This window comes from Aureobasidium namibiae (genome assembly GCF_000721765.1).
Source record: "Aureobasidium namibiae CBS 147.97 unplaced genomic scaffold scaffold_8, whole genome shotgun sequence".
NCBI lineage: Eukaryota > Fungi > Ascomycota > Dothideomycetes > Dothideales > Saccotheciaceae > Aureobasidium > Aureobasidium namibiae.
In genome coordinates, this window is record NW_013581201.1 from 639,741 (window position 1) to 659,378 (window position 19,638).

Below are 19,638 nucleotides of genomic sequence, written 5' to 3' on the forward strand. Positions count from 1 at the left end.
GTACAAATGTGGTTGATGGGACAGGTCGATGGAGGGTCGAGTCAAAGTAAATGGCATGCGAACGCTCCCGCGAGCCGCTGCCACTCGCGACTGCCAAGCATCCTGGAGAAACCTTATTCGCACTTGGTAGATGGGTTGGTCCGTATTCTTTGTCACTGCCTATTTCACTTGAAGTTGATGCAAGTCTGATTAGAGATATATGTCTCTTGAGTATATCTAGTTGAATTTCGTCAAAACAGCCTTTCATGCGAAGTTAGAACCTTCTCGGTGCATATGACCGCCTTGTAAGCTCCTTTATCTTTGACCCTCCTCACAGCATATCGTCTCAGATCAAGTGTTCAGAATGTGAGAACAAGGTACTGAACATTTGTAGCTCACAAAGATCATGGAAGAATCACAAAGACCACTTCTGCGCGAGCCTTCTCCCGAGCATAACGATTCGAGAATCAGTACTGCCCGTCTACACACTCGTCGCTATCTAAATTCAAAGTTCGGCCATTATGCCATCCTACTCCTGGTGTCCCTCGACTGCGCGTGTATTTTTCTCGAATTCATCATCCAGATCCTCAGCTGCGAAGGGAGAATTTCCGAACCCAGAGGTCACGTCACCGAGGAAGCATTAGGTATCATTGGTCTGGTCTTTTCCTGCTTGTTCATGCTGGAACTGTTGGCGAGTATATGGGCTTTCGGATTCCAGTAAGAAGAAATCAGTGACACGGTCAGTCCTCTGATGCTAATCGCCACAGCTTCTTCCGATCCAAGTTCCACTGCTTTGATGCGACTGTCATCATAGCGAGCTTCGTCATAGATGTCCTTCTGCGTGGCATTCTCGAAGAGGTCGCTTCTCTGGTTATCATCCTGCGCCTCTGGCGTGTCTTGAAAATCATGGAAGAGTTGAGCGTGGGTGCTCAAGAGCAGACTGAAGCACTTCGTGAACAAATAGAACAGCTCGAGCAAGAAAAGTCGCAGTTGGAGGCTGAACTGACCAGGCTCAAGTCAACGGCGCAACCAAGAAGTCCGTGAACGACAACAATGAGAAAAATGATCGAAGTGTCTACGGCTCTGCTACATGCGTATGGCAGCTATCAACACTCCATAACTCCTCGCTAAGCCGGAATGTCTCGTATTAATATGCTCATTTTGCCCAGTGGCTCCATCTCTTTGTACTTTCGTGCCCTTCACATACCCATGCGAACATCACGGTTGTAGGATCGCTCTCCTGGCCACATGTTTCCTGTCATCGCCGGATCAGGACGACCATATCCTTCTTCTTGGGTCGGTATCGGGACAACGTCGCGGACTATCCTCATTGGGTTGCCGGCGACGACTTTGCCTGGTTGGATATTCTGAAAATGTCAGTGTTAAGGCAGAGATCAAAGTGTCATTTTGGCTACTCACACCGCTGACCACAGTCCCGGGCTCGATCACACATTCTCGTCCGATGATCACGTTGGGCAATATGACGACGTTGCCGCCAATGAAACAGTCCTCTTCGACCAAGATCTTGCCTCCTCTTAGTCTGCCTTCGCTGCCGTTGCGTACTCTTGCATCAAGCCTTGTATCCGGTCCGAGTCCGTAGAACTTGACGTTTGGGCCAATGATGGTGCCTCTGCCGATCGTGACAGGGCAAGGATCGTATATCTCACAGCCTGCCTGTATCACCACATTGTCTGCGATATGAACGTTGTAGCCATACTCGCACTTGAACGGTGCTTCGATCAGAATCTTGGAGCCAATGGTGCCGATAGGATGACTGCGCGAGTCCGCTTGTCGCAACAGACGATCCGGCTGTAGTATCTGTCTGAACAGCCTCATGCGTGAGTCCATGTCAATGTCAAAAGACGACTTCGCGCCTTTGTTGTAGCGTTCGACTGCTTGTTTGCACCATGCTCTATCGGTCAGTAGTTCTGGATCGGTGAAGTGGCGATAGTCTCTGCCGCTAAGCATGTTGTCTTTCTCACTGGGACCAGCAGTATGGTATGGCCCTAGTGGTGCTTTCATGGCGATGCGACTCGAGATCATGCCTCTCGGCGTGTCAAAGCCACTGCCCAAGCTAGTACTCACGCCACCACTGCTATGGCTTAGACTGCCGCCATTGGTATCGCTCATGATACTGGGCGCTGACATGCCGAATCTGGACGAGGGTGGTGCCCGGGCTCTCTCGGGAGGATGGGGTGGGGCATAACGATCAGATGCGAAAGACGGTTCAAGTTCTGCTGGCGCGACCAGTCCTGCGTAGCGCGATGCGTCACCGGGGGGTTGTGGGCGACTGTCATGGGACCAGCGCCTTTGTGATTCAAGCCAGTTCTCGGCGGCACCGGGCGCCCTGCTAGGTCTGTCAGTGTTGAATTGGGAGATCGGTGGTTGGGTCAACTCACGATTGTCGATGGGCAGGAAACGCATGCGCACCGGTAGTCTTTGCTTGCAGAGGAATTGTTTTGGACGGAAGCTTGACGTTGAGCTCATGTTTAGGGCCATAGCCCTCGCAGGCAAAGCCTCCACGGGTGCAGTTTTGACACTGCGGTTTGCCTTCGTCACACTTCTTCTTGCGCCGCCGACACGTACTATCGAGGGACGTGTCAGTGTAAAGACAAGGTCTTGGAGCTCTATTTACTTACTGGCAACCTGTCTTTGTTCTTTGCGAGAACCGCCGTCGCGCAGGCCCCTTCCTGCCGCTCATCGAGTCGCCCTGCATCTCCGATTCTTGGTCGCTTTGCATGTCTACGTCCATTTGCGGACTACCACTACCTTCGTCATGGTCGGGGTCTTGGTCGTGGTCGTGGCCATTGCGAGCCTTGGGCATATGCGAGTCTCGTCGCAAGGCGTCCTCCAGCTGTGACTCTGTCTGGCCAGGACTCGGTCGTGGTTGGTGCCAACCTGAGAATTGATCTCTGCTTGCGTGTCAGCGGACTTTGAGACCGTTTCATCGAAGATCTTACGATGCATGTTGAGAGTCAGTCTCTCTGAGAAGTGGTGGTAGGCTTCGAGCAGGCGATCTTGACCCGGTCGGTGGCTTGAGGGTATCTTCGCGTCGAGGAGGTGGAGATGTGAACTCGGGTGAGACTTTGAAAGCTTCTCTGGACCTTTTGCGCTTCCCCTGACGGTTGGACTCGTTCTCAGGAGAGCGGAAGGAAAGGTTATCGTGATAGGCGCCTCTATTCTCCTCCGAGTCCACGAAAAGCGGGTTCGGCTTTCCTTCTGATGGAAGTGCCTGTCGAGTTAGAGAATGTTGTTGTTCTTGTTGTTGTCGAAAAGGTTGAGGAAGGGCCGATGGATCGGGTCGGAAGGAAGTGTTTTGCGGAGGACTCGCGGCACTCTTGTTGCCATTCGTTGGAGTGAATCTTCTTGCTGTCGACACCTCTTCGACCTCTCTACTCATCCGAGAGTCATTGACCTCGGTAGACCGGTTGATGGCAGCCATACACTTTCGGAATCCAGTCTTGCAGAGTCTTGCGCAGACACGCAGACACAGAATATCTCGCCGAGTCCAAGGACTCGTACTAGCGGAAACAAGCACAAGACACTTCGCGTTCGCTGTTCCTGCGGACCCGTTAGTCCCTGCGATTAGCCAGTCTGTCGGGTGGGGCAGCGGTGCAAATGGATTCGTAGAGAAGCCTGACAATGAAACGTGTCAGATAGGTCTTTGGCGCGCAAGAATGGAAACAAAAACACGAGAAGCGAGGGTATTGGGTTGGCAAGCGTATGCAGCGTCTGTCAGAGCCGCCGGCTTGCGGCTAAGAGACCTGTGACTCGGCGCATGCACTCGCAGAGAGACAAAGGCAGGCAGGACGAAACGAGCAAACACGCGGGCGAAGTAGAGACAGGGAAAGCAGCATAGCACAACGCAGCGAACCATGCAAGCAACGCCAGCGGCGGCAGCATTGGCCAGATCGAACAAATACAAGAACAAGCACTCCGAGCAATAGGTTACCGCTTCTTTTCGTGGAGCTGCGGGCTTGCTGCTTGCCGCGCCTGCCAAAATCCGCGCAGGGATCGTTTAGCGTTTTGATAGGCCGCCTCGAGCGCCCACTTTCGTTTGTCCACTCAACATGGTACCTTCTTCACACCTACACCGCGAACAGTCGAGAGTAGTTCTCTGTGGATTGGACCATCAGCAGCGCTCCAAGGGTCCGACATGGCTGGCTCCCGGTTCCCGCAGCATGATTGATTGTCCTTTGCTATGTTCGAGGCAACGGCCTGGAGGGTTGTCATGCATGAGAAAGTGCCGAGCTTGTCAAGCGCGCACTAACTGACGCACATGGACCCGCTTAGGACCCCACGCGTTACATTCATCAGGCGCTGAGCGGCATCTGGGAGAGATGGGTGTACTGGAGCAACCGTCGAAATCATGTTCTTTCGGCCTTAATCCAAGGCGCTTCGTCCGAATGTGGGAAGCCGGTTCTGTGTGCGCGTTGCGATCTCCCTGCCAAAGGGCGCGACGACCGCGACTGGCGTGAGGCTGTACGGCGACAATAGGACATGTCACTCATGAAGTGTGGTTCTATTTTGAATTTTATATCGCAGACCCAATCTCCAAGACCCGGCAATGGTTCGTTATGCGGGCCCTAAGGCGGACCGTTGCGAGTCGTACCAGACTTGACAATGGCACGGTGGCTTTTCCTTTGAGGACATATCAAGAGCTGGAGTACTACGTCCCATCAACATTGAGCGCGTTGCTCGACCCAACTGTGGCTTTGCCATGTCCTGGCACACACCGTTGACAAGGTGCGACGACGAGATGAAGCTTACGTGCGAAAGTCGGATATGATGATCTAATTGTGTCATGGAAAGTTGGCAGAAGGGGGTGGAGTTGCAGTCTTTGGTCGCTTCTGGGAGTATGGCATGGACACTTATTCTTAGACGACCCGACAGAACGGGCATCAATAAATCAGGAGGCGATCACACGGTTCAACATCTGCGACTCTGGCCGCGTGACGTGTCGCAACGAGGAGATGCTGTAAAATCCACAGAACCACGGCAGGAAAGGGGACGAGAGAAGCCATAGTGAAAACAGTGGTTTAAGAAGACATTGAAAGTCTCCGAGAGAGTCGACAGGACGCGCGTGGCTAAGTGTTGGCGTCTGTCGGTGCACTTGCAGATGAGAAACGGACCTTCAAGAAAGACAGCTTCTTCAGCATCATGCGCAGATGCATGCAACAGCCACCTTTGGGATATGAAAGTCGGCCTCAGCTGATGGGGCCTATATTTTGACATTGATCAAAGATATCATGTAGCATGTGAGCACGGCGGGCCTTTTATGGTGTTGAACATACTGTTGATATGCTATAATTTCATGGCTGGAGGGCGACCCTGTCTAGGTCTAGGTGACGAAGACTTCTGACGCTCGGGAGATGGCTTGGGTCGCGGCGGCCATCCAAAAAGGCAAGCACGCTAGCAGGAAAGTCGAAGCAGCGACCAGCATCAGAATATCAAAGTCCATACAATAGCGCCGACATACCGCAACCACACACACGCAATGCCGCCCATCACATTCGCCGCCCCACTGGCGCTATCACAACCCTCATTGCTGCCGCGCACATTCACACGCTCCATCAAGACGCTCAACCCGAAAATCAAGCCCAGTCGCTTCAATGCCGGTTTCGATCTGCCCGTGCTGGGCTCCTCGAAAACCGCCGCCCTCGAGCGCAAGTCCTACACCCTACCGCCACGCACCGGCGCCCTTGCTATCAAGAAGGGCATGACCGCCCTCTACGACCCCGAGACCGCAAAGCGCACCCCCTGCACAGTCCTCCAACTCGATCGCGTCCAAGTCGTTTCCCACAAGACTCGCCAAAAGCACGGCTACTGGGCCGTCCAAATCGGCGCCGGCATCAAGGAACCCAGGAATGTGACGCGGCCTGAGCGAGGGCACTTTGCTGCCAACAAGGTCGGTCTCAGCCGCCACTTGCACGAGTTCCGCGTCAAGGATGAGGCGGGCTTGCCTCAGGTTGGCTCGGTCATTGGCGCAGATTGGTTCCAGGAGGGTCAGTTCATCGACGCAAAGGCGAATTGCAGGGGTATGGGTTTCGAGGGTGGTATGAAGAGATGGGGATTCCGCGGTCAACCTGCCAGTCACGGTAACTCGTTGGCTCACAGAATCATGGGTAGTTCGGGTGCCTCGCAGGGTAGTGGTAGCAGAGTCTTGCCCGGCAAGAAGATGCCTGGAAACATGGGTGGCCAGCAGGTCACTGTCCAGAACCTACGCGTTCTCAAGGTTGACGCTGCCAACGGAATTGTCGTCGTCAATGGTGAGTTTGTCTCTAACGTCTTCCTGTTGATTTACTGACTCGACTACAGGATGCGTTGCTGGACCCAAGGGAGCTCTTGTCAAGATTCAAGATGCTCTGAAGAAGCCGTGGCCTGAGCTTCCCACCTCTCCAGCTGCAGACGCGGCTGCTGAGCCCTCGGCGACCGCCTAAGATACGACTTTTGCAAGATACCATTTTGATCAGCACAGTGTCTCGGAGGGCGAGGCGCAATGTAAATTATGTAACTCTATAAAAGAATCCAAGAGCTGGTATTCCGTACGTTTCCTGCATATTCTCATCACCATGCTGAACCCCAGTCCTCTTCCTCCTCCTCCTTGGGTGCAGGCTTGACTACTTTACCAGGCGCTGGCTTCGCTACTGGCTTCGCCTTGGTCGCAGCTGATGCAGATGCAGTCCTAATTACAGCGGGCTTTGATGCTGCAGCTGAGACAGGCTTGCTCTTTGCAAGACCTTTGGGTAGAGGATTCTTTGCTTTCGTCTTGGCCTGCGCCTGCGCATTGAGCCAACCTTCGAAGTCCGGTTCACCGCCGTCATCAAAGGAGGCCGCCGAAGCTTTAGTAGACGCAACGGGCGGTGCGCTGTCTGTTACCTCACCCCAAGCGTCGGCAGCACCATCGTTATCATCATCCATCGCGCCCCAGTCATCACCAAAGTCTTCTTGATCCACATCAGACATGGTCGGGGTCGCGTTTCGAAGGCCTGAGGACACTCTGGGTACTGTTGGTGCAGAAGGAGAATAAGTTGGTGTGGGTCGAGTACGGCCAGCTGTAAGAGACTCAGCAGCTGACGAGCTCGGGTTTGTTGGCGGAGTGGAGGATGGTCTATCCGAGCTGGCTGTTGTTACGGTACTACTGTTGGGTTGGATTTCTCCGCTGGCAGTTGCAAGCTTGTTGGTGAAAGACGATATAGCCCAACCAGCCCATCCCGATCCCGACCCTGGCTGTGGAGTGCTCATGCGTGGCGCATTTGAGCCAGCAGCTTCTGGCGGTGGCAACACACTATCAGGCAGAGTTTGTCCATACTTGCGGATGCGCTGGAGGTAGAGGTCCAGAGTCTTGTTGGCTTGGTCTCGAATAATTCTTCGTCGAGTCAGCATGTAAAGTCTGTCCATCGGTACGAGTGTCTCGTTACTTACTTCTCCTTATCTACGAGCGACGGGCAAATCGCTGGAAGCAACTTGGTCGCACAGTCGTCCTCCGTGAACAGATCAGCAGTTGCCGACAGGGCCAAAAGTGCTGCGTTGCGTGCATGAACGAAGGGATCTCTAAGAGATCTCGAGAAGGCAGCAACCAGAACTTTAGTACGTGACTGCGAGTGTGTTAGACAACGGAAGAGGTAAGGACGGAGGAAATGAACATACGCTAGAGCCAAGGTTCTTCGCAATCTTTCCCAGACAGATGGTGGTGTTGGTACGAATGCCTGGCTGCTCATCGTTTGCGGTCTTAGCCAGGTATCTCAGGAGTTCGCCATTGATGATGCGATCCGACAGCTTGGGCACCACGACCAAGACCGCCTTTACAGTCTGTTCTCTGACAAGCGGCGCGAGGTCAGTGAAGCCAGTAACCTACAGGTAAATTAGCACAATGATCGACTCAGAATCAATTATGTGTCCGTACCATCTGTGGGTAGATGCCGTTATTCACAATCTTCTGAGGAAGATGATCAATCATATGTGGCAGATTATCGAGAAGGCACACGCGAAGCGCGCGGTCTGGACTACTGAAAAGTCTGACAACCACGGGTGTGATGGTCGACTCATATTCTTCGTCCGAGAGTTTCTTGCCGATACGCATAACAAGTGACAAAACCTTAGGACCTCCGCCGCCAAATTCGAGGGATTTGAGTAGCTCTGGCAGCACTTTGACTCTGAAGAAATCCTCTGGGAAGTCGTCTGCTTCTGCCACGGCCTCGAGTTCGCTACACCAACATCAGTAGTGTTCGTGTGTTCGATCGGCATACACGTACCGAAGAAACTCTTCACGTTCAGTCTCGGTCTTCAGACCCAAGTTGTCAATGCCATCAGTCAGCTGGATGAGTGGCGTATCGAAGAATGAACCCGATTTCCTGCCTTGCTCCAGGAAGTGAGCAATACTCAGTCTTGTCTTAGGATTTGCGTGGGCTAGGCGTTTGTATGAAGCGTGCATGCTGACCGGGATCCCCTTGGTCTGACCGACCTGGTCGCTGGCCGAGAAACTTCCGTTGAAGACCTCAATGACAAGAATAGCAAAATCGTAAGAGTCGACAGCGGACACAGGGCTTTTTTTGATACTGTCCCAGCCGCCTTTGGCAACCTCAGGCGGAGCATAGCGTCCCGAGTCAGGAGCGAGACTCCCATATGTCTGAGTGTCATAGTTAGCACAGTAAGAACATACAGTCGATATGTCCCACTAACGTAGATGACGGCCTCGTCCTCCTTCATAGAGCTCAAAACGTCCAGACCGCCGAGCTTCCATTCTCCGCTCTCGGTAGTGAATATCGATGAGGTACGGACGCATCCGTGTACTGAAGTGGCTTCTTCATTGATGAATGCAAGCGTTTTCTACAAGAGCAGCATGAGCAGATGGGCGAGAATTGCGGTATGCATAGTTGCTTACAGCGACATTGTGGAGACCCCATTTGATGCTCTCTTCGGAGACAGCCTTTCTCTTCGTCTTCCAGCCAAGAGGAATTATACGTTCAGTTGCAATGTAGATGTAGGTGTCTGTCTGCCTTGGCGTCCGGTAAGCGCAGGTCGGTCTTTGGGAAAGTTGTTGCGACTACCTCAACAGTATCCAGGACCTTTATTACACCCGGGTGTCGAAGAGTACGGAACTTGCGTAGAGCGTTCTTTGCGAGGGGAAGGCGAGACTTGTTTGCGGTCACGTCGAAGGAGAAGATGCTGCATCGAGAGCCGTCTTCCTGTAATGCTGTCAGAGACGGGTGCGTCGAGAAGAGTGAGATGTGTGGCTGTTACCCTCTTGGTGCCATTGTGGAGAGTCCAGATGGACTGGTCGATGTCGACTCTTTCGCCGAACGAATAGGGAAAGGCCGGGCCTTTGGAGATGGCTGATGCGACGGCAGACTTGAGGAAGTCCATGTCTGCTCAGCTGCGCCCGAGGAATCGAGGAGTTGGTCTTGAGAAGTGTTGGCTGGTGTTGCTGCCACCGTCGCTTCCCTACGGAGGTGCTTCCTTATCGATAAGCTCGCCTCACCTCCCTCGATCTGTCCATCAGCCTGACCCTTTTACATCACACCTCCACATACTTCATCCATCTCACCGACCACCCTCTCTGACTGTTCGTCTGATTGCAATGTAATGATTGGTCCCGACTCATTTGCCGCTCGGCTGAGCATCGATGTCGCAGACGCGTCACAAGAAGTGGGTTCATCTCATACTCCAACCATGCCTCCTCCAAAATCAAAGAATGATGATCACCATGGTAAAAGGGCATATCGCCTGCACTATCACGTTTGAACTGTTTTGGAATCATGTCCTTCGTTGCGATCAAACTCGCATGTTCCTTTTGTCATTCATGTTCCCGAAGACTCAAGCCAACACAACACATGCTTTCTAGCCCGGAGTTGACGGTTGATGAGTACATCAATCTCCTGCCAGCTTTGGAGTTGTTACGCTGCTTCCCTAGCCCACAACCAACGGCGCTGGCCTACAAACTATCATCTACTTCGAGCAGCTTGGCACACGGACTTGCGTCGTTTTGCATCCTCGAAGTTCCATGGTCCATCAGTGCAGCTTGATCTCTCGCAAGTGTGACATGATGTTTCAAAAAATTCAAAAGACCTGATTTAAATAATCTTTGATCCTCTCCACTTCTCTTCCGCTTCCATATCCTATTTACGTTCACTTTACTGACCCACGCCAGTTGGCGAACCAGCAGGAAGTTATGCAAAATGCTTCACCGTCCGTCGGATCCACCGACATGCGACCCCCTCCAAACAAACCTCCGACTGTCAAGAAGAACAGAACTTCTTCAGTCCGCGACCAAACCCCATCCGAACGATCGTCAACCAGTTCGCGGAGCCGGCAAGACTTGTGCTTCATTTGCGCAAAGGAGTCTAATTACGAGAAGTGGTCTCTCGTTACATGTTGCCAGTGCAAGCGCAAATACCACAGAGGTTGCTGCAGAGGCTCTATACCCAGACCTTGTCCACTTGGCTGGAAATGCTATATTTGCAATCTGAACTCCGTCGACAACATGCAACCAGCCCCGAAGAGACGCAAAATCGAAAGTCCCGTGTCCGCCGCTGTCACCAGACCATCTAGAGTACCATCACAAGGATCGGAGCAACAACAAAGTCCGAGACTACGGAAATACGATCAGCTCATCGGCATGGCACTGCATAATGCTCCAGAACAATGCTTACGCATTGATGAAGTGTACGAGTGGATCATTGAAAATGTTCCCGACCACAATCTCGAGGACAAGAGCTGGAGGGATGGAATCTGGGTCGCTTTGGCAGAAAACAACGACTTTATCCGCCGAGATGGTGCTTCGGAAGGACTTTGGACATTCCGCGAGGACGCCAGTATGAGATACAGACCACAAGATCAGACAACGGTTCCTCAATCGAGAGCTGGCGCCTCACCACAAGAAGTTCATGACAACAATGCCCACGCAAAGCGAGGGGTAAATACATTCATGTCCCTTACTTCAGCTCATGATCTTGTTAACAACGACTTTGAACTGCCCATAACTCCTGTCGGCCAGACCAGCAGGAAGCTGTCAGTTAGAGCTAGGAGTCAAACCTCTGTGTTGCCCTCTACGATTGACGACACCATTGATGTGGTTGATCTCACCTTGGATGAGGATGAGCAATCGCCTCCAGTAGCAGATCCACAGGATCATCAGAAGCCGCCTGCAGAGAGAACTGTCACCAGTCTCTTGGACGAAATGCCTGACAACATCTCAGAAAGGAACCAGCGGCCGAGTTTCGCTGAATTCGGAGAGCCTACCTGGATAAAACAAACGATTACCACCCCGACACAGAAGTCTTTGACACCCTTCACGGATCGTATCCTAGAGACTGCCTCAAAGCAGGACCTAGAAAGAGTTTCAGGGACTGAAAAATGGAAGGCGGCTAAGAGACATGTCAACAACCTTCTCGGGTCACCTCCCAGAGCAATCAGACCAACTGATAGAGCTCAAACTTCCATCCCGAGATCTCCCAAAAACACCTCCGGCTTGAAATCTCTGAGCTCTCAGCCTCCAGAATCGGTTGCGGTACCGAGCACAGAGAGTCCATATCATGGCACAATATTCACCAGAAGCTTGCTCGACGTTGACGATACAGCACACAAGCAGGAGCAACAGCAAGTGCCAGATCCTACAGAGAATATTGAACAGTCAGACACCGTTGACCATGGCTCGAAGCAGGCGTCGCCGGCGCCGAACGATGAGAGCACGCCGATGGATCTTGATCGTCCAGAGGAATCCCTTAAGCTGGATTCTGGTAAAGGTTTCCTTCCAGAGCTTACTCAGATATCAGACGACGCCACTCTCAACCAAATTGAGCCGGTACTAGGAACACAAGCTGACAAGGCTTTCTCTCAAGAGTCACAACTCGATAATTCACAGCCTCAAGAGCGACCGTCGCACGAACCCTTGCTGCAAGAACATCACAAGTCAATTTTCGAACAACTTATTGCAGAGGAACCCATCTCAAAGGAGCCCATCGCAGAAGAACCAGTTGTGGAAGAACAACTTGTCACAAAGACGCCTTGGAATGCTTATGTGAACTCGGCTGCTCAGACCGATTTAGCAGCGGCACCTTCGTTGGCCCTCGGAAACATCACACATGTTAGTCTCGAGCCAGAGGCACCTGTAGGGATTGCTCCTGCGGTTTTCCGTCAACATAAAGACTCCGCCACACAGACTGAGCGTGCACCAGAACCGCAAGCAGCACCTCACTTGCTGCCACAAGCCCTACCAGCCGCAGCTCAAGATGAAACAACAGGACCCTCCGTACCAAAGACCAAAAGCGGCCCGATGACGCGAGCCAAATACGAGAAGAAGGCTCTGAAACTGCTCAAGGAGTACATGTATCGTCCCCAGGAACCACAAACCGACCAAGGCGAAGCCCCAGCGCAAGAAGAAGCCGACCCTTTCTCCTTCGATCGCGAAGCCAAGATGGCAGAAATTCGTGCCAGGCCAACATGCAAACAGATTTTCGGTAAAGTCGCCCTGTCCCGTGTCGCTGGCAACGATGCTTTGACCAGATTGAACAAGATTGTACTTGGCAAAGACAGGCTTGAGACAGTGAACCTCTACAAAGGATATACGGAGGAAGAGATTGCCGAAGAAAAGAGGTTGAATGCGCAAGAGGGTCACTATGAGAATTTGGAAGAGCTGTTGAATTTGCCGCAGAGGGTCGTGCCGCTTATTCATGAGCAGCAGTTGGCATTTAGGGATTATGCCCCTGCTCCGGTGAGTTGACTGGTGTACGTATTCTAGGGTTGGAAGTGTGAGCGCTGACTTGTTGTGAATACAGAACGGCTCACGCAGGGTCCCTAGAGCCAAACATATCTTCAAACTTGGACCAAATGCGAGATGGTAAGGCTGAGACGGCCACAGCGGTAGCATATGGCTCAAACACGGCTACAAAGCTTGACGAGAAACATGACATGGCATCCAAAGTAATAGGGGGACCGGAGATAAGAATCATTGAACATGATTAGTCTAGCTTGGGTTCATAGCTCGAGCATTTCTTCCAATGCTGAAGATATGTCATCCTCGAGATCACCAGAGAACATATCCTCATCGTCATCGTCGTGCTGTACAATGTGGAGACAGTCCAGCATCTCTTCATCGTCATTGACGGGGTTTTCTGCTGCCGGATCCGTGAAGAGATCTTCCCACTCGCTTTCGTACCCGGTCTCGAGCAAGTCCTCTCCGTTTACTTCGTCGTCCGATCCCAAGCATGTTTCAAGCTGTGGGTATATAAGATGATTGTCGTCAAGCTCAAAGCTCAAGATTTTATCGACGTCTTCATCTTGTTCGGAGGTCGATGTTATTGTGTCACTGGTTCGAATGGGCTGGAGCTTCTTTGCAGCTGATGGGTCACGCAGACGGCGTTGCGTGAGACGCCAGAGCCGGATACCGACGGCTTTTTGGATTGCCCGTGGCTCGAATCTTGACCCACTGGATGCGGTAAGGTGTTCCTGCCGAGCGATCTCCTTGAGCTTCTCTCTCAGTGAGAACGATCGCGCTCGTTGTGAGATGGAGTTGGAGATGGCGTGGCTGACGGTTGGCAGGAAGACTGCTCGAGAAGCAAGAGCCTGTTGAAGGCATCGTCAGTAAAATGACAACAGACCACGACGTCTGGGATACCTCAACATGACCAGGACTCCACATGGCCGGACAAATGTCATGCAGATGTTTGAAGGATGACTTCTCGGTGACTCTAAAACCCGAGAGTGCCCTAGGAGGTAGATCTGTCAATGCCAGGCCAAAGGCCACATCTATTGCGCCAACAATATGTTCTAGATGATTGATCTTCGCTGATGAAGCTGGATCCATGTCCCCTTTGTCTTCGAGGAGTGTTGAATTCTCGAATAGCATGGGATTAGTATCTGAGGCGGAGGATGGGAGTGGTGAAGTGATATCAAACTTCAAGTGTACTCGGTTCAGAGTCCAATGTGGTAGACCCTCTGGAGGCTTGACATGGCTGGACGGTACATTCTTTGCCAGACGATGAGCGGGCTGTTTCTTTGTCGGTAAGAGAAAAGGTGCAGACGTCAGTGATATGACAAGGAGACATGTGTTGGAACACTGCGAAGGCTCAACGTTCAGGGAAGGTTGAAGACTCAACTGCCTCCATAGCTGTTATATTCGAGCTTGTCAATTCTATATTGACAAAACGATAGACATAGTACTGACTGCTGCATTTTGGAGAGCAGTAACGAGACATTTTATCAAAACACCAGAGCATTGCTCGGATGTAGTAGACGGCCAGATGATGGTGAGAAGCAGTTTGACGTTGGTGTTAGGGGCGAGCCAAACTCGTCCAGATTCAATGTCAGTGATGGATGGAATATCGGAGCAGGGCCGAGCCAAAGTCGAGATATCGGCATTACTAGTCAGGGCAAGATCGAGGCCAGTTGAGGGACAAGACAGCCGCAAACTGCCCAAGCTGATAGTATCGGACATTGTGACTCATTTCCTCTCCCTTGACATGACATTGCTAGGCGGTATACGGCGTGATGGAAAGGTTGCCGGTGGTGTCTGTCGGGTCAAGTTGGAGAAGTTGTGATGTCAGCGGGGAGAATCGGAGCGTGGTCAGCGACGCTGCGAAAGAAGGAAGCTGCCCCTCGGTCAGCTTCCGCCATGTATATGACCAACATGCCGCTGCTGAAGAGCTGCATTGCAGTTTCCGTATTCAGTCCATCACAATGGCCAAACGATTGAGTCTCAGCTGCCTTCGTCGCCTACAACTACAAACCAGACGACCATTTTCCACCACGATACGCCCACAGACCGACGGTGTCTTTCGAGCCTTGACCGAGAACAGAATCCAGACTCCTTGGATCGATGCGCTACGAGAGAAAGAGCGTGGTGGACACGATCCGACAAAGCCTTCGGGCAAGCCAGAGACTCCCAATGACCGCGACCTCTCGCCCAAGCGCATGAGCGACAGCTACCACAGCGTTGTCCTGCCTCTCGCTCGCGAACCATGGCTACTCGACACCTACGCCAACTCAAGCGGTCACATTCGATTGGGCACGCTGTTCATGGATCTGGATGCATTGAGTACGTCTTTGCTACAAGCACACCCTGTAGCTTCTCACTGACACATTCATAGGTGGTGTCATTGCATACAAGCACACGGGCGATGGAGTCACGACTGTCACGGCCGCCTGTGACCGTATTGACATCAAGCATCCCCTGACAGAAATCTCCGACCTCGAGTATTCCGGAAAGGTTACATACGCTACTGGTCGCTCGAGTATGGAGATCTCGCTACAAGTCGCAAAAGCACCGAAAGAGGGCGAGACTGTCAAACCTGAGGATGTCCTGTTGACATGTCAGTTCACCATGGTATCCCTCGATCCCGGCACCAAGAAGCCTGTCAACATCCCTGCCATCGCTCCTGAGACGGACGAAGAGAAGGCCATCTTCGCACAAGGCGAGAAGAACAGTGCCCACCGCAAACATCTCAAAAGTCGCTCTTTGATCAAGCAGACACCAAACGATGAAGAGTCCGACCTCATCCACGCCATGTGGCAGAAGCAACTACAATACCATGATCCTATGGATCCCGTGCGCAAACCAGACAATGTCTTCGAAATGGAACAGACTCGCCTGTCCACTGCTGCCATTATGCAACCACAATATCGAAACAGACACCACTTTATGATCTTTGGTGGCTTTCTCCTCAAGCAAACCTTCGAACTCGCCTTCTGTGCCGCCGCCAGTTTCGCTCATTGTCGTCCCACCTTCGTCTCGCTCGATCCCTCGACCTTCCAAAACCCTGTCCCTGTCGGCAGTGTCCTCTACCAGACAGCCACTGTCGTCTATACAGATCCTCCAATCGTCTCAGGTCAAGCCGACCAACCCAACTCAGATGGAGACAAGAAACAAAAATACACAAGAATCCAAGTTCGCGTGGACACAAAGGTCCGCGATGTCGAACACGGCACCGCCAAACCGACAGGCCAGTTCAACTACACCTTCACCGTCGAACGTGACATCAAGGTCATGCCGAAATCATATTCCGAGTTTATGATGTATATCGATGCACGCAGAAGAGCAATGAGGATAAGAGAGAGCGTTGAACACGATAACATCGACTCTGGAGCAAAAGATAGGGTGACAGAATAATCTGGTTTATAAATATAATAACATAATAGAAAGATACGAATATCTGCCCAAAGAAGTCGCGATCCACACGAAGTCCTTGCCAGAAATGCTCGACCTGATACCAAAATTAATCACTCAAAACGAACCCAACGACGCCATATCAATGCTGGTCTTAGCTCTGTGCCTGATCTTCGGCCTGGTATCTACACGTTCAGAGCAGTCGGCACAATAATGTTTGCCAAAGCCCCTACAGGTCGCAACATGATCCACGCACAAATCTAAGTCCACAGCAACATCGTCAGTACTTCATCTTCGCTTGGGAGTTTGGTATTTGCTCTGGAGATTTGGATATCGCTGTTACTTACCCATCGACCAATTGTCAAATGCTTGACTTGGTACTGCACGGTTGGCGCAAAGTCTGATCAGCCTGCCGTAGGTGCCGTGGTTGCATTTGTGGAACCAGTATGTGTATCTGCACATATTTCTCTTTGATTTCTGACGATAGATGTATACCGAGAGTCTAGTGGTGTGAGACGAGTATCGAGATCGAGGATGGTCAGGACCGTTCAGACATCAATAAAGCATGGCGGTCGGAGATGTGATTACTTACCGTACCTCCAACGGGAATGGGACAAGGAGGTTCATGCAAACAAAGAAGAGATGGAGAATGAGATCAACCTTTGATAGAGTAAAGAGAGGTAGCAAAGAAAAGAACGAGGATTCACAATCCCTTCAATGGTGTATACCAATCTCGCTCAGACACCCAATCTTCAGAAACGCCGACACCAATGCCAATGCCAATGCCATACCTCTGGCTTCTGTCTCTTCCTCTCATTCCTCAAGTTCCCACTCAAGCGTATGGTCCTCAGAGCAATCTTGACAGTAATAATCGCCAAAGCCTTTGCAGATTGCTATGTGGTCTTTACACATGTCTACAGAAATCATCAGTCAACTTTTTCTCCTAAATTTTCTTGCTTCTGGAGCAGATTGAGGGCTATGAGGCTGTCGCTTACCTATCGACCAAGCATCGTATGAATAAGTTGACAAGAATCGATTGGTACAGATTTCTATCGTGTCGCTCCAGATGTAGTAGCTGTGGTTGCAGATGTACCAGCTATATGTGTACGTACACATTCTGATTGGTGAGTCTGGGTAGCAGACTCAAAACAGAGAGACAGAGTGAGATTGAAGACGTAATCCAAATATCGAATCAAACAGCAGAAAGTCTAGTTAGAGATTAGAGATGGCATGCAGAAAGGAGGTGATTCTACTTACTACGAACACACATATATGGAAGACAAAGAGGGCTTGTACGAAGAAAAACAAAAAAGCACTGATGGATGAAATATGATGCTCAGTAGTGTAGATAGAAGGAAGAGTGAGGACACTACCAGGTGGGCAATGACTCAAGTTTCCATCAACTGTTCATGTTCTGCCGCCACTCAGCAGCTGACTCACCGTCTTATCTGCTTACCGTTGCTATTATCGCTTTTGTGGAGTATGGAAAAACTATTGGTGTCTGCTCATGTGCCTGTTTACCGCATTCGAGCGTCAAAGGAAGACAGGGCCCTATGTCAGGCCTTTGTCCTCGCAACATGAGACTCTTTCAATAAACAGCCAATAGATAAGGATATGCTTCACCAGTAACTCTATGAATTTGTTCGCACGTCTCCCGTCTGCTAACAGACGCTTGGGAAAGAGAAATGAAAATGTACAAATACATATTCATGTCAAAATATTCCCGGTCCTCGTTTATCAAGGTTGTCATGTCGTTTCGGCGATAACGGTTTTATCCATCATATCTTCCTTATCATCTTCGGCAATGTTCGGGGAGGCAGGCACGATAAGGAATGTTTGCTGCCGACACGGAATGGCTTTGTGCTTTATTTGCTCGGAGTCTGGAATCTCTGTATCTCTTTGTACCACCAATGATATCGGTGAAATACTGAGCACATGTGCTCAAATACCTAGCAATGTCTGTTGTACTGCGACGTGATAAGGCATGATCAAACCGACAACGCCTGAGCGTCAACCCAGAACCCCCATATCGACTCCATGTCTTTTTTGGTCAAAGAATACCTCGATTTCAAGTGCCAACGCAGTGCCTTCTCCAGCATCGGATGGTCCGATGTTAGCGAGCATCGTACTGCTTGCCAAACTCCCCACGTGCTGATTCGCGTAGCCCTCTGAAACGCCCTTCGTGCGCTACTTTGTCACTCAGACTCTATCTAGTTTCCGAGTAATCGTTCAGTGCCACGCAAACCGCTCCACGATGATGTCCGTTGTACTGTCTGATGACTTGCTTGGAGCTCAGCTCCCATAACCGCGCGTAGTGGTCACTGCAAGCTGTTACCAAGTAGGCGCTGTCGGCACTGAACGCGCAGTCCCAGACCCAGCGCTGGTGGCCGTCGAGTTCCTGCTCGAGCTCAAATGCACTGCTATCCTTGTCTCCAGGCCCAGCAGCGATGGCGTTGTGACTTGACAAGTCGACTGACCAGATACGCGCTGTGTGGTCTGCAGAGCAAGTAGCCAGGTGGCGGACGTCGGGAGATAGTAGAACGCGTGTGATGTATGTGTTGTGGGCGTTGAACTTCGTAACAGGCACCAGCGTCGTCACATCCTTGGCCGTTATTATACGCCAGACGTAGACTGAGCCGATCTGACTGTTGCTAACGGCAGCGCAGAGCAGAGAGCCATCGGACGCGACAGTGACCGAAGCGACAGATTTGTCCTCTTCCGGTATCAACTGATGTGAGCATTTGTTCTCTGCAAGGTCCCAGATTCGCACGTTGCCACCTCTGTCACAGCTAATGAGCTCACCCTGGTTCGGATGAATAACCACATCATTGACAGGAACGCCATGGCTGTAGTTACGCTGAACGTGACCAGTGCGTGTATCCCAGATCTTCACTGTGCCATCTTCCGAACTTGTCACCATCCATTTACCCTCGCAGTGAAAAGCAAGTCCAGTGATATTGTTGGTGTGACCTTCGAATGTCAAGACGGCAGCTGGGTTCGTAGATTTGATGTCATAAAGCTTCACAGTATGGTGTCCGGCAGCAGCAAGAAAACGCTTGTCTGGAGATATGCACAAGCGGTTGACCTGCGAGTCTGGGTGTGGAATCGTGCGGCTGCATATGCCTGAAAGAGCTTCCCAGAATCTGGTGACGAGTTTGTGTCAGTCCTGGCATATTTGTGGCGCAATCCAAGACAAATCATGCTCTCCTTTGCGCCTGACAAGAAGAGCTACAGTGCGCCATGTGACAAAGAAATGCAGACGTTCACACACACACTTACCGGATGGTATGATCATAGCCAGCTATAATCGGTTAGCTGTATGCAATTTACAGTCGGTTCTTGAGCTAAAGATACCTGTACACAAGATGACACTCATGATGGTGGCTTGATTGATGTGTGATACGAGATATGTGGTGGGGTCGTTCGCGGATGATCGCGCAGTGCGCGCGTGGTTATGTAGGATTCCGTCGAGCGATGGTGTTGATATTCCAGACTACTATATTGTTTGGGTGTCGCGTTGATGTTTTGACAGTGTTTTGAAGATATTGTGATGGTTG

General features: G+C 51.3%; 9 protein-coding genes across 9 annotated transcripts; 4 read left to right on the top strand and 5 right to left on the bottom strand.

Moving 5' to 3' along the window:
- Positions 1–454: 454 nt before the first annotated feature.
- Positions 455–990, top strand: M436DRAFT_13027 (uncharacterized protein; the record flags this gene model as incomplete). Its single annotated transcript, XM_013571896.1, has 2 exons — positions 455–696; positions 747–990. Coding segments are annotated over 2 exons (486 nt in total), but the record flags the coding sequence as incomplete, so codon positions are not given.
- A 258-nt stretch (positions 991–1,248) lies between these two features.
- Positions 1,249–2,001, bottom strand: M436DRAFT_46604 (trimeric LpxA-like protein; the record flags this gene model as incomplete). The annotated part of the gene is made up of 1 exon (XM_013572086.1): positions 1,249–2,001. The coding sequence occupies one exon, from the start codon at positions 1,999–2,001 to the stop codon at positions 1,249–1,251; it is 753 nt and encodes a 250-aa protein (XP_013427540.1).
- A 3,475-nt stretch (positions 2,002–5,476) lies between these two features.
- Positions 5,477–6,419, top strand: M436DRAFT_46014 (mitochondrial 54S ribosomal protein YmL9; the record flags this gene model as incomplete). The annotated part of the gene is made up of 2 exons (XM_013571960.1): positions 5,477–6,248; positions 6,298–6,419. 2 exons carry the CDS (start codon positions 5,477–5,479, stop codon positions 6,417–6,419), a joined length of 894 nt encoding a protein of 297 aa, XP_013427414.1.
- Positions 6,420–6,546: 127 nt separating this feature from the next.
- Positions 6,547–9,345, bottom strand: M436DRAFT_45976 (ARM repeat-containing protein; the record flags this gene model as incomplete). The annotated part of the gene is made up of 10 exons (XM_013571949.1): positions 6,547–6,986; positions 7,119–7,348; positions 7,405–7,577; positions 7,630–7,833; positions 7,886–8,186; positions 8,235–8,608; positions 8,662–8,808; positions 8,864–8,974; positions 9,030–9,167; positions 9,223–9,345. The coding sequence occupies 10 exons, from the start codon at positions 9,343–9,345 to the stop codon at positions 6,547–6,549; spliced, it is 2,241 nt and encodes a 746-aa protein (XP_013427403.1).
- A 1,117-nt stretch (positions 9,346–10,462) lies between these two features.
- M436DRAFT_81808 (uncharacterized protein) lies at positions 10,463–12,821 on the top strand (the record flags this gene model as incomplete). The annotated part of the gene is made up of 2 exons (XM_013572327.1): positions 10,463–12,691; positions 12,756–12,821. The coding sequence occupies 2 exons, from the start codon at positions 10,463–10,465 to the stop codon at positions 12,819–12,821; spliced, it is 2,295 nt and encodes a 764-aa protein (XP_013427781.1).
- A 133-nt stretch (positions 12,822–12,954) lies between these two features.
- Positions 12,955–13,783, bottom strand: M436DRAFT_46784 (uncharacterized protein; the record flags this gene model as incomplete). The annotated part of the gene is made up of 2 exons (XM_013572115.1): positions 12,955–13,542; positions 13,595–13,783. The coding sequence occupies 2 exons, from the start codon at positions 13,781–13,783 to the stop codon at positions 12,955–12,957; spliced, it is 777 nt and encodes a 258-aa protein (XP_013427569.1).
- Positions 13,784–14,655: 872 nt separating this feature from the next.
- On the top strand, positions 14,656–16,084 carry M436DRAFT_46918 (Thioesterase/thiol ester dehydrase-isomerase; the record flags this gene model as incomplete). Its single annotated transcript, XM_013572138.1, has 2 exons — positions 14,656–15,013; positions 15,066–16,084. The coding sequence occupies 2 exons, from the start codon at positions 14,656–14,658 to the stop codon at positions 16,082–16,084; spliced, it is 1,377 nt and encodes a 458-aa protein (XP_013427592.1).
- Positions 16,085–16,894: 810 nt separating this feature from the next.
- Positions 16,895–17,197, bottom strand: M436DRAFT_72734 (uncharacterized protein; the record flags this gene model as incomplete). Its single annotated transcript, XM_013572252.1, has 2 exons — positions 16,895–16,995; positions 17,077–17,197. 2 exons carry the CDS (start codon positions 17,195–17,197, stop codon positions 16,895–16,897), a joined length of 222 nt encoding a protein of 73 aa, XP_013427706.1.
- A 1,090-nt stretch (positions 17,198–18,287) lies between these two features.
- On the bottom strand, positions 18,288–19,457 carry M436DRAFT_81811 (WD40 repeat-like protein; the record flags this gene model as incomplete). Its single annotated transcript, XM_013572328.1, has 3 exons — positions 18,288–19,224; positions 19,361–19,382; positions 19,436–19,457. 3 exons carry the CDS (start codon positions 19,455–19,457, stop codon positions 18,288–18,290), a joined length of 981 nt encoding a protein of 326 aa, XP_013427782.1.
- Between the last annotated feature and the right edge of the window lie 181 nt (positions 19,458–19,638).